The 12,964-nt window shown below is 40.2% G+C and overlaps 1 protein-coding gene across 2 annotated transcripts in view; it reads left to right on the forward strand.

The window, feature by feature from the left end:
* Positions 1 to 12,964, forward strand: part of TNRC6B (trinucleotide repeat containing 6B) — a 186,631-nt gene that overhangs the window by 157,702 nt on the left and 15,965 nt on the right. For both annotated transcript variants that reach the window (XM_010833743.1, XM_010833742.1), the window contains 3 exons: positions 6,974 to 7,105; positions 7,372 to 7,467; positions 7,593 to 7,788. In XM_010833743.1, the coding sequence (XP_010832045.1) occupies positions 6,974 to 7,105; positions 7,372 to 7,467; positions 7,593 to 7,788 (424 nt within the window). The remainder of the gene's footprint in view (positions 1 to 6,973; positions 7,106 to 7,371; positions 7,468 to 7,592; positions 7,789 to 12,964) is intronic.

Below are 12,964 nucleotides of genomic sequence, written 5' to 3' on the forward strand. Positions count from 1 at the left end.
CTTTGGTTTGCCTTTCCCCGCTGTTGGGTGTTAAATTATTTCTAATTTTTTCACTGTTGTAAGTTAATGCTATGGAAAAATCCTTATACATTATCTTTGCCCACATTATTTTTAAATTTAGTTGCCCAGAATGAAATTCTGGGTCAAAGCACACAAACATTTAAAATTGATGAATATTATCAAATTTCACATCCATTCTAACCGATTTCTAGGGACAGTCAATAAATAATGTAGATGTGGGAAGCAAACATCGAAACTCATCTTTGAGATTTTTTACAAGTGTTCCAGACCATAGATTTTTCTCCCTTGTCTTATTCTTTCCCCTTTTCAAATGTTCTGAAAGTAACCTGTTCTAGAGGTTTTTACCTTGCTGTCTTTTTGCACCTGTAATTCTTTGTTTAATGCCGTATTGACTCCAACTCAAGCTTCACTTTCTCCAACCCAGCTGGAGATTGAAGGGCTTTTAAGCCAGAATAATTAATTCCCTGCTATGGAAATGTGCAGACCTGCACTTTAATTACTCTGCAACCCAGGCATGAATAGCCACTTGCCCAGGAACCAGTTAAGCATCTGTCTAGTCCTTTTATATTCACTGGAGGAGGACAGTACTGTGAATCTGAAGAGAGAAGCTGAGCAAGGCTAGACAGGAAGTCCTCGAAGGGCAACCTTGATAGTCTTTTCTTAAAAATTACAAATGAAAAGAAAAAATTATGAACAATGTATCTTTTACTTTTTAAATTTTTATTTATTGTTTTATTTTTTATTTATATTTATAAATTTTATTTTAATTTATTAAAATAATTCATTAATAAATTTAAGTTTATTTATAATTTTTACTTATTTATTATTACGTTGCTTTGTTGTCGCGCGTGGGCGCTCTCTAGTTGTGGTGAGCAGCAGGCTTCTCACTGCAGTGGCTTCTCTCTCTCTGGAGCACGAGCTCTAGGGTGCGAGGTTTCAGTACTTGTGGCACATGGGCTCAGTAGTTGCCCTGCAGCATATGGAGCCTTCCTGGACCAGGGATCAAACCTGTGTCCCCCACATTGGCAGGCGGATTCCTAACCACTGGATCACTGGGGAAGTCCCTTGATAGTCTTTATGACTGTCAACGTGTAGAACATATGAGATGCTAGCATTTAAAGTACAGTATAAAAATGCTTTGCGTTAGCATTTCTTTACTTTTCTTTATAGTCTTTTTGTGCCTGTCTTTATATTGTTTCATGTTCCCTTTTTTGAACTTTATGTAATAAACTTATACAGAATGTAACCTCTGATTTTTTAACTTCATATTGCTTCTAAGATTTTGATTTGGGCAATTGCGGTTCATATTGCATTCTACTGTATGAATACCATCGTTCATTTACCTATTGAGTGGTTTCCAGATTTTTGCTATTTTGAGCATTGCTTCTGCAAGTATTCCTCTGTTTATCTCCTCAGATGAGTTTCTCTGGGGTATTTATGGGTCATGGGCATGTTTTACTTTGAGTGGTGGTTTCTTTAGCTAATTGTGAGTAGTAGGAATGGTAAGATGGCTGGGGGAATCATAGGCTCCTGGTTAGGGATGTCAGCTATTCTCAAGACTGAAGAGAGATGGTGATCAAGAGACCAGCCAATTTATCCGATAGATCTTTTAAAACTGAAAGAAGGGAGGAGAAATGACAATTCAGACAATGGCTCTTTATTTTGGAAGCCAGTAGGTTGGGAAACAAAATGAATCATAGAGGAAAGCTTTGAAAAGGAAGTTAGAAACAATGGTCATCAGTGCAGACAGCCTGGAGCAGCACATCCAGTGGAAATGTAACAGGAGCCACATAATGGAATTTAAAGCTACATTTAAAAAATAAGAAACTGGTAACATTAATTTAACAATATATATTATTTAGCCTGAGGGCTTCCCTCCTAGCTCAGTTGGTAAAGAACCTGCGATGCAGGAGACCCCCGTTCAGTTCCTGGGTCGGGAAGATCCACCGGAGAAGGGAGAGGCTACCCACTCCAGCATTCTTGGGCTTTCCTTAGGCTCAGCTGGTAAAGAATCCGCCTGCAATATGGGAGACCTGAGTTCCATCCCTGGGTTGGGACGATTCCCTGGAGAAGGGAAAGCCTACCCCCTCTGGTATTCTGGCCTGGAGAATTCCATGGACCATAAGAAGAAACTGGTAACATTAATTTAACAATATATATTCTTTAGTCCAGTATATCTAAATTATTATCATTTCAACCTGTAATGAACACTTTACATTAAAATTTTTACTTTCTTTTTTTAAAGCCTTTAGACTTTCAAAGTCGCATCTTTGAAATCTGGTATGTATCTTATACCTAAAACACATCTTGGGAATTCCCTGGCAGCCCAGTGGTTAGGACTGTGTACTTTCACTGCCAGGGCCTGAGTTTGATCCCTGGTCAGGGAACTAGGATCCCACAAGTCATGCTATGCAGCCAAATGTTTTTTAAAAATTTACAAAGTCTAAAACATATCTCAACTTAGGTAAGCCATGTTTTTCAAGTGCTCAAATAGCTACACAGGACAAATGGTTAACTTACCAAATGGCACAGGCCTACCAGCAGAATTACTGTATTCATTTCTTTCCTAGAAACTGCTGCAGCAAATGCCTGGGTGGCTTAAAACAATACACATTTATTCTGTCCCAAGTTCAGGAGGCTAGGCATCTGAAGTCAGGGTGTCATCAGGGTTGGTTGGTTCCTACTGGTGGCTCCAGAGGAGAGTCTATTCCATGCCCTCGGCTGCTGGTGGCTGCTGGTGGCTGCTGGCACGGCTTGGTGTTTTTGACTTGTAAATGCATTGCTCCCATCTCTACCTCGTTCATGTGGCGTTCTTCCCTATGTGTCTCTAGACTTTCTCTTCTCCATCTCTGTCTTTTCCTCTTCTTCTAAGGACACCAGTCATTGGGTTAGGGCCTCTTGCAATCCAGTATGTCGTCACCTGAAACATGATTTTGTCTACAAAGATTCTACTTCTGAATAAGGCCACATTCTCAGATCACAATTGCACGTGAATTTTAGGGGAACATGATTCAGCCCAATATATTTGCTAAACCAAATGAATTTAAGATTCACACTGAAGGTAGTAAATACGATTTCATGAGTCACAGAGGTATAGTAGTCTAAGACTCTGGTTTAGAATATGGTATAGTAGTGTAGGCCATATCTCCACTCATAGTCTCCTTACCTGCCCCTGACCTCCCCCTCCCCCTGAGAGAAGGAAAAACCCTATTAATACAGTAAGCTTAGAGCCACTGTATCAGAGACAGTAAGTTAAGTCACACTAGTGCCCATTTGCCATGGCACCCCACTCCAATACTCTTGCCTGGAAAATCCCATGGACGGAGGAGCCTGGTAGGCTGCAGTCCATGGGGTCGCGAAGAGTCGGGCACGACTGAGCGACTTCACTTTCACTTTTCACTTTCATGCATTGGAGAAGGAAATGGCAACCCACTCCAGTGTTCTTGCCTGGAGAATCCCAGGGACGGGGGAGCCTGGTGGGCTGCCGTCTGTGGGGCCGCACAGTCAGACACGACTGAAGCGACTTAGCAGCAGCAGCAGCAGTGCCCATTTAGGTGAACTCAAAGGAGAGATGAAGAAGAATTATTACTTGAGGGGAGTTGTGGAGGATCCCTCATGTTGGCCGTTAAGCTGGTGCTGAGGCAGAGTGCACAGTCATGGTATGCTTGCTTTGAGCTCCTATCTGCCAGGGATCTAACTGTTAAAATAGAAAATCAAATAAAGAGTTTCTCCCCCCTCCCCAGTCTTTTTTTAATTGAAATATTGTTTATTTACACTGTTGTGTTAGTTTCAGATAATATAGCAAAGTGGTTCTGTTTTCTATATCTACATACCTGTCCTGTTCTCAGATTTTTTTTCCACTATAGATTATTACAAAGTATTGAAGGTAGTTCCCCCTGCTATACAGTAGGTCCTTGTTGTTTATCTTCTTTTACATATAGTAGTGTCAAGGTTTTGGTAACACTCAGCATCTCATAGAGAATGGAGAGGAAGCATCTGGGAGAACCATTACTTTAAATCAAAATACTTTCCAAAGTGAGAGAATTGATAGTTGAAGTGAAAGTGCTGAGATCTTGGAAGGAAAACAAGTTGGTGAGCCAAGTATACTGGATGTTTTTAGACTGGAAAGTGTCAAAGAAAAGATACGCAGGTATTCTTGAGAATGTAGCAGAGACCAGTGACTCAAAAGTATTAGGAAGCAGAAGAATTTGGATCTGACTGTGATGCTAAAGAAAGATAAGATGGGAACACCCCATGGGTCTTCTGATGACTCCGTTTTTATAGGGGCATTTTTAAAAGACAGAAAGTAAGGGTGTGCAAGCAGGGGTGAATGTGTGTGAGTGTCACGCTGGGGGGTTAAAACACAAAATAAGCTGAGGCTTGCAAAAAAGTAGGCAGGTCGAAAGTGTCTCAGAGCTTGGTTTGGTGCAATGTGGTGACTGGGAAAGGAATCATTGCTTTGGACTCTTTGTATAAGGCTGACTAAGTGGGAATAAAAATTTTACTGCTTATGTCTTTTCTATTAAGAATAAGGGTTAAGATGAATTAAATCCTTCAACGGAGAAAGAATTTGTGAAAAGAATTGCAAAACCCTGTCTGTGATCTTTGAAGAATGCTGGGGGTCTTCAAGGAGGCGGGTTTAAATAATGACACCTCCCTCTTTTCTGCCCAAATTCTGAATTTTGTGTGTGTGTGTGTGTGTGTGTAATAAAGTTTTATTAAACTATAATGGAGACAGAGAAAGCTTCTGACATAGGCCTCAGAAGGGGGCAGAAAGAGTACCCCCCTGGCTAGTCTTCAGCTGGATGTTATATGGTCACTGCTGCTGCTAAGTCGCTTCAGTTGTGTCCGACTCTGTGCGACCCCAGAGACGGCAGCCCAACAGGCTCCCCCATCCCTGGGATTCTCCAAGCAAGAACACTGGAGTGGGTTGCCATTTCCTTCTCCCAAATTCTGAATTTTTAAGACAAAAGGGGAAAGGCCTCCAGGGGCCTGAGTGTCCACTATGCTGCCGAGAAAGCTGATATTAGAGAATACGAGCTTCCTAATACTGAATTCCATACACACCCCTTAGTAACTGAAATAGGGCAGTCCTCCTTGGGGGCTTCCTACCAAGAAGTAAGGGAAAGAGGCCCCAGAGTGCTGTGATAAAGGTGGATGCCCCTCTGTTTGGAGTTTCAGATCAGAAACAGGAAAGAACTATCCCTCCCCTGCAAGGAAGGAAGAAGAATGGAGCAATTTCTTTGTAATTTTTTTTTTGAAAGAACAAGGAAAGTGGCTTGAAGACTGATGAACTTGGTGCCGATTCTGAGCAAGATTCTAGACAAAATGATAAAAAATGTGATTTCTGAGCACATGTACTAAATCGAGTCATAGTTTGCTAACATGTTTGAACATAACCCACTTTCTTCACTGGTCAAAAAACGTTGGATTATAGGGATGATAAAGTTGTTGTGTCTCTGTTTTGACAAGTCACTTGACAAGCTGTCTCTTTGTTTTAGATAAGATGAAAAAATATAGGCTAAGTGCTAAAACATATGTGTTGATTAGAAATGATTGACTGTTCCTGGACTGATCAGTTTCAGATTGGAAGGACGTTTTTAGTAGCATGCTACTAGATTATCTTCAGCTCTGTTCAGCGTTCCCATCAGTGACCAGATGGGAAACACAAACTGACAATAAGCAAAATAACAGGTAGAAAATAACTTGATGAAGTGACCATTAATAAGTTAAAATATAAGAGAGGTTCATTCATCTCGTAGGTTTTATCAAGCATCTACTATGTTCCAGGCATATAAAGATAAATGTAAGGTCCTAAGGCTCAGACATAATAGTTTATAAACCCAGCTGCTTAAAAATTACACGGGAGAGTAAAACATATTTTAATATTGTAAATTTTAATGGACTGTGTGAATTGGGAGATAATTCGATACGATCAGAGAAGCTGAGATCTTAGGAACTGTTGAGAGCGTGGCTTTTAAAAGATGAGTTTAGTGATGGCGAGATCTACCCAGTATTAGAAAACTTCAGAAAATGGCTTCTCTGTAAATGAGAAATGAATGGGTTGAGAAATTGAACGATATACAGGTGAGAGAACTGACCCCAGTTAGCCTGGAGATGAGATGAAGGGGTAGGTGTAATCATTGTTTGTGGACACCTGAAGAACCACACTGTGGAATAATAGCAACATGTATGGAGTGCATTTCTATGCATTTGACATGAACTAACTCATAAAATCCTCAGACAGCCACTGAAGTTAGTTTTATTCTTACTCAGATTTTGCAGATAAGGAAAGTAAGGCTCAGAAAAGTTAAATAAGTCTCTTGCTCTGAGTCATACTGCTTAGAAATGGCAGGCCCATGCAGTCTGCCTGTAGGACTAAATTTTTGACCAGAATGCTATTGATATTAAGGGACTAAGTTTGTTCTCCATGGCACTCACTGATTCATTGGGTTCAGTGAATGTTTTGGGGGTTTGTTTGTTTGTTTTTATTTTAATTGGAGGCTAATTACTTTACAATATTGTGGTGCATTTTGCCAAACATTCACATGAATCAGCCATGGGTGTGCATGTGTTCCCCATCCTGAACCCACCTCCCTCCTCAGTGGATTTTTTTATAGCACATTTCCAATAATAACCTCTAAGACGAAAGTTATGTTGTCATTCATTTTTTTCATGCAGATATTTTCCTGATTGTAAAATTCATAATTTTCATTGTAGAAAAGTTGAAATGCCTAAAAAGAGAATGCAAAAGCTCCTATAGCCTTCACCACTCAAAAGATAACCACTGTTAATGCTTTGGTATATTTCTCCTAATTGTTTAATGTTTTTCATAAATATTTTTCAAGGAAAATGTTGATAGTGCTTGCTTTAGCTTTATTGAGATTCTTTTCACACAACACACAAACTTTTTTTATTTTGATAAATTCTGAAAGTTCCTTTTCTTGGCTAGGTTTCTGCCTCAATGCTTAAGCAGTTTCCCAACAGTGGCCTGAATCCAGGTCTTTTCAACGTGGGGCCCCAGTTATCTCCTCAACAAATTGCCATGCTGAGCCAGCTTCCACAGATTCCCCAGTTTCAGTTGGTAAGTAGCAGATTTTCCTCCTATAGCCAAAAGGTTTTATTATTATTATTATTATTTATTATTACTACTACTACTACTTGCTTCATTTCATGTGTTTAAGGGTTGATACGTCAGCTCAAGTCTTAAGCACACTCAGTTTGACCGGTAGGCCAGGATCTTGGTGGTACTTGCCTCATGGACACTGATTCGGCTCACAAACCCTTGCAGTTTTCCTAGTAAATCCGCCTTAGGAAACTTGGGTCCTCTCTTTCTCCCTTATTTTGTAGGCATGTCAGCTTCTCCTGCAGCAGCAGCAACAGCAGCAGTTGTTACAAAACCAGAGGAAGCTTTCTCAAGCTGTTCGCCAGCAGCAGGAGCAGCAGGTATGTGGCCTTGGAAGGGCCCCCTAGTGCTGCATGTGGGAATACGTCTCTGCTTAACCTCTGATGGCGGAAATGGATGTTGGCTTATCATGTGTTTGTTTTCCCTTGGGCCTCCTCACCTCCAGCTGGCTCGGATGGTGAGCGCCCTCCAGCAGCAGCAGCAGCAACAGCAGCAGCAGCAGCAGAGGCAGCCCAGCATGAAGCATTCGCCATCTCACCCCGTTGGGCCCAAGCCACATCTGGACAACATGGTACCCAACGCTCTGAATGTGGGGCTCCCAGACCTTCAAACCAAAGGGCCAATACCTGGATATGGTTCTGGTAAGCTGTTAGTATGCAAACTGCTTGTTGAAAAATCTGCCAGTCACACTCTCAGCCTAAGGGTTAGACCTCCATTACACTATTTTCACAGTAGCCATGCTGGGTCAGTAAATATTCTTATTCCTCTCTTGCAAGTGAGATACCTGATTTGCTGATATGTTTCCTGAAGCTCATCACACAATTAGCAGACAGCAGAGACAAGCTTCCACCTTCTCTGGGTCCAAAAGAAGTCTTTTATTACTTGTGAGTGGCAATCAGCTCTCCTACCACCAGGAACTTTTTAAAGCCCATTTGTACCTGCTGTGAGTGCTGCACTAGTCTGACGTTATAATCGAACAAATTACGTACAAGTTGAGAGGCATTTAGCTCTATGGATAAAATTACCTTGAAAAAAAATGAGGAATTAAAATTATCAGGCAAACCAATAAAATTCTTCTGATGTTAGTTTTTCATCTGATTTAAATAGAATTAGCACAAGTAAGGTTATACCTTTGACATTCATCAGGAATTTGTTGGCAGGCGAGTTGTAGCTCTTTCAGAACTGGGGAACATGTTGTAAGCAGAATCCAACCAGCGAGGCAACGGTGATTTAAAAATAAAATACAAAAGTTAAAAAAGTACCACCCACCACAGTGGGTCTCCTCTCAGATTGACAACATTTAGATTTTCTTTTGGTAAGGACTTTACTGTTCTCTGCCATCTCAAAAACAAGGGTTAAGGGAGACTTGAAAGCTGCACTCAAGTGACAAAGTGACCTTGGACAAATGGCCTTGCTGTCTGTGCTCTGTGAGGTGCCTGCTGGGGTGAGATGTCCACTGCCCACCGGGGAGGCCAGGACCTGATCCTGGATAGTTTTAAGGGAATTAATTTCTAGATCCTTAAGTTCTACCAACTGTACTTTTTCTTTAAAGAAAAGAAAATTGCACATTTATTTATTTGTTTTATTTTTTACTGTGGGGGGTCTTCACTGCTGCTGCGTGGGCTTTCTCTAGTTGCAGCGAGCGGGGGCTACTCTCTGTCGCAGTGTGTGGGCCTCTGATTGCAGTGGCTTCTCGTTGCAGAGCAAGGCCTCTAGGGCTTCAGTAGTTGTGGCTCGTGGGCTCTAGAGCGGACTCAATAGTTGTGGCACACAGGCTTAGTTGCTCTGTGTCATGTGGGATCTTCCTGGAACAGAGATCAAACCAGTGTCCCTTGCATTGTAAGGTGGATTCTTAACCCCCTGGACCACCAGGGTAGCCTCTGTACTTTTTCTTAAAAATGATTTGCATGAGAACTGACTTTTAAATTCCATTTGACATAAAAGAAAGTCAGACGCTCCACCATCCCGTATCCTATCAGAGCATGGTTCTCTGGAGCTCCAGACAAAGAGGAAGCCTCCCGTGATGACTATCAATGGTGCCCTTATCCCTGGGTTTCCAGTCCTCACCTGCCGAATCATGTGTCCTCTTAGGGATGAAGCCTGACATAAGAGCCCGCGTGTGCTGGTGTGTGTTCAGTTGTTCTGGATTTAGACAGTGTGCATGAGTGACGTGGGGGCAGCAGTGCTTCTCTTCATCCCCTTTTGTCAAAGGATGTGTAGTTCTTGAAGTGGAATCCAGTCGTATAGAGCGAAGAGAACATCAGGAAGCCACAAGTGACTTTTCCACGTATTTCAGGAACACAGTTCTTTTCAGACCTTCTCATTGCTCATCCTGAGGGCTTGTCTTAGCTGGAAAGAAAAGCACCTAGGATCAGCCCGAGCAGTATAGGTTAGTGAGACTGACTCTTTGAAACAGGTGTTTTCATGGCAAATAGGTAAAACCTGTGGATTTCCTTTAGAACGGGGTATGTACCAGTCAGTTAGTTGTTAAAAACCTAGAATCATAATGTATTTATTTCACTGACAGTCTTTATAACATCTTTACTATTTTCTACCCACCTATCAAAAAGTAAAATTATGTGTTGGCTGTAAATCTGTTCATTTTTAGCAGTGTATGTATACTTCTCTTGTTTATTGAATATATAGAAAAATTTTATCATGATGTCTTATTAGATTAATCATATTGTTTGTGATTATTATACTTAACTATTCCTAATGACTAAAGGATCAGAGTTCAGTATTTATACATATGTACATTTACTGGATACATTTCATGGTTTTTTAATATCATATTCCTGTTTCATAAGTAACTTAAAAATTTAGTTATGCTTTATTATCCAAATTAAGGAAAAAGAACATACTGACTTACTAACATTTTCATGTGATAACTTAGTAAACAATGGATACATTAGTTTTATTAGGTCTATATTAATTGTGATATGACCACTTATAATCACGATGCATTTTGCAGTTTATTTCAATTACAATTTTCCTTAATTCATATTATCAATTTATTGGAATTGAAAAACTGAGACTGAAAACAAGTCTGATTTGGCTGCCTATTTTGAATAAACTAAACCTATAGCTGTAAGGTTTTGATGAAAATATAGGTAAAGCATTTATACAGATTAAAGTTTTTTCGAAAAAGATGTAATACAATGAATGTATATATTATGAATATAAATAGTGCCTAGTATAGCAGAGTAAAAAAGAAAAAAGATAACCTGTAGGCTAAAGACTAGCAAGAATAATTAAAAATTTCGTAGTATGTTTTTTTCTTAGTACATTTTGATAAAGCCTCTACTGATATATTTTCTCAGAATTAAAGAGTTGAATGACTTTCATGACTGCTTAACTAACCCTTAGCTGATTGTTTTTTGTAAAATATTTTCTGCTTTTAACAAAATGGAAAATATACCTAATTGAATTGTCAAGTGATAATGACCTATCTAAAAATTATGTTTTAGTAATAAATACTAAAACATAATTTTTAGGTATCTTATTGAGCTGGGAGAAGGAAATATATCCAAAAAGTAATATAAAGAAATAACTGATGTGATTACAAGGCTCCTACTTTTCTCATCTACTTATTTGTGTAAATTTTCTTAGTGCTTTAAAAAGTCTATAAAAATTTTAAAAATAGGAATAGAATAGTGTGAACTAGATCAAGTCATAATCACTAATATCTGAATAATCTAGATACAAAGTCATTCATCTTGTTAGAAAGTGTACTTCCAATAAAATTTTACTTTTTATCTTTAAACTTTATCAAAATATGTAATATTTCTGTGTGTGGTATATCCAGTGAAAAGTAGAGATATGAATAATAGAGATTATTAAAATAGCAGAAGAATAACTGTATCCTTCCTGGGATTATGATGTGTCAGTAACACATGGGCATGTGGACATGGATTAGAACAGCTGTGTTAAAGAGGTGACTGTGGATGATTTCTTTTATAATTTATTGCTTATTATAATGATTATGAAACCAGGAATTTGTTTTTTCATCTACAACAAAAAAAGTAGTGGAAAATATAGAACTGTAGACGAAGAGAGTATAGGAGTGATAAATTAAGGACAAGTTAATTTGAGAGTTTCCTCAGGGAGGTTAAGCCAAGCCCTGAGCCAAGTGGTAGTGATGAATAGACAACAAATTAGTGTGTGTGGCCAAAAAAGTCATTCTGACAAGGACAGATAAGGTGGTCAAGAGCTTGTATATGTAGCAATGATGAGGTAGATAAAAGGCATGTCCTGGTGAAATGAGGCCCTGGGAAAGCCAGGGGCATGTCTTATCTCTGATTGTACCTCAGCTCCTGACACAGAGCCTGGCACAAATTAGGCTCTCCATAAATACTTACTGGACTGAATGAAATGGCTTGTTTAATTAGAAGTTCTGTGTCGGGGAGCTGGTACATGGAGGCCACTTGATGAACTGAGAAAGTATGTGCTTAGTTGCTCAGTCATGTCTGACTCTTTGTGACCCCATGGACTGTAGCCCACCAGGCTCCTCTGTCCATGAGGATCTCTAGGCAAGAATACTAGAGTGGGTTGCCATGCCCTCCTCCAGGGGATCTTCCCAACCCACGAATTGAACCCAGGTCTCCCACATTGCAGGCGGATTCTTTACTGTCTGAGCCACCAGGGAAGTCCATTGATGAAATAGCAAGGTCAAGTCTGTATCTTCCTGGATCTGGAGGTGTGATAGCTCATGAGCCACACAAAGGTCACGAGTGGAGTGCTATCTACAATAGCCTCTAGAGCCCAGAATTCCCTTCATCCAGATTTGTTGAGCACATTCCATCCTCACGTGAGGCCAGTCACTATGTGACATCGAAGAGAGACACAGAGTTACATAAAACCTTGTATTGATTTTCCTCTCATAGTTTTGGGTTTGTAGATTGAATCTTTCAAGGTACTTTTATCTCCTTTTTGCTTTCTTTATCTTTAATTCCTTTTCCCTTGCTAGACCTTATTGTTTAATTGTGGTGCTGCCATGTCTGGGTGGCATCAGATCTCCAAGTTTCTAATGAGAAAGATGCCCGCTTTATCCAGGGTTCCAACAAGACAGCCTCAGACGGTACGAGAGTTAAAGTGGGTGCCATGTGGAGTCTGGGCTGGTTGGAGCCACATGTCCGATAGGGAGAGGAAACTTCCACAGGACACCTCTGCTGAGGCATGGTGGGAGCCCTGCTGATCTTCTTGGGTGCCAGTGCTTGCCTGTTATTGCTACACTAACTGTGGCTCATTCTCCTTTTTCTTTCTTTTTAAAATGCATTTATTTATTTATTTGGCTATGCCAGGTTTTAGTTGTAGCATATGGAATCTTTTGGTTGCAGTGTGTGGGATCTGGTTCCCTGACTGGGGACCAAACCTAGGCCCCCTGCATTGGGAACATGGAGTTCTCCACGTTCCCAATGGACCACCAGGGAAGTCCCCCACTTTTCTGTTTTTTATTAATTATTCTTCCCCTCTCAGTTTCAGCTGTTTATTTTAGTCCTTTATTTTACTTTTTTGAGCATAAGTTTAAAAAATATTTAATACATTCTAACCTAAAACCAGTGGTGCACCTTGTGAGGCTCCATCAACAAGCCTCTCCTGTGTGGCTTTAACCTGTCCAGCCCTCTGCAGTGGGAAAATCTTAACTGCCAGAGCCCTTGCTAACAGCCTAACACTTGAGGGCACACTCTGAATCTCTCACCAGTTGCTTGTTCAAGCTTTGGGGTCTTCGCCATTGTATAAAAACTTTCAAATTGATCTCCCGTAGTCTATCCCATTCTCAGACTGTCAGTTCTCTTTGTAAAATATAAACTTAGTTCT

Source organism: Bison bison, unplaced genomic scaffold (genome assembly GCF_000754665.1).
Source record: "Bison bison bison isolate TAMUID 2011002044 unplaced genomic scaffold, Bison_UMD1.0 scf7180017863885, whole genome shotgun sequence".
Classification (NCBI taxonomy): domain Eukaryota; kingdom Metazoa; phylum Chordata; class Mammalia; order Artiodactyla; family Bovidae; genus Bison; species Bison bison.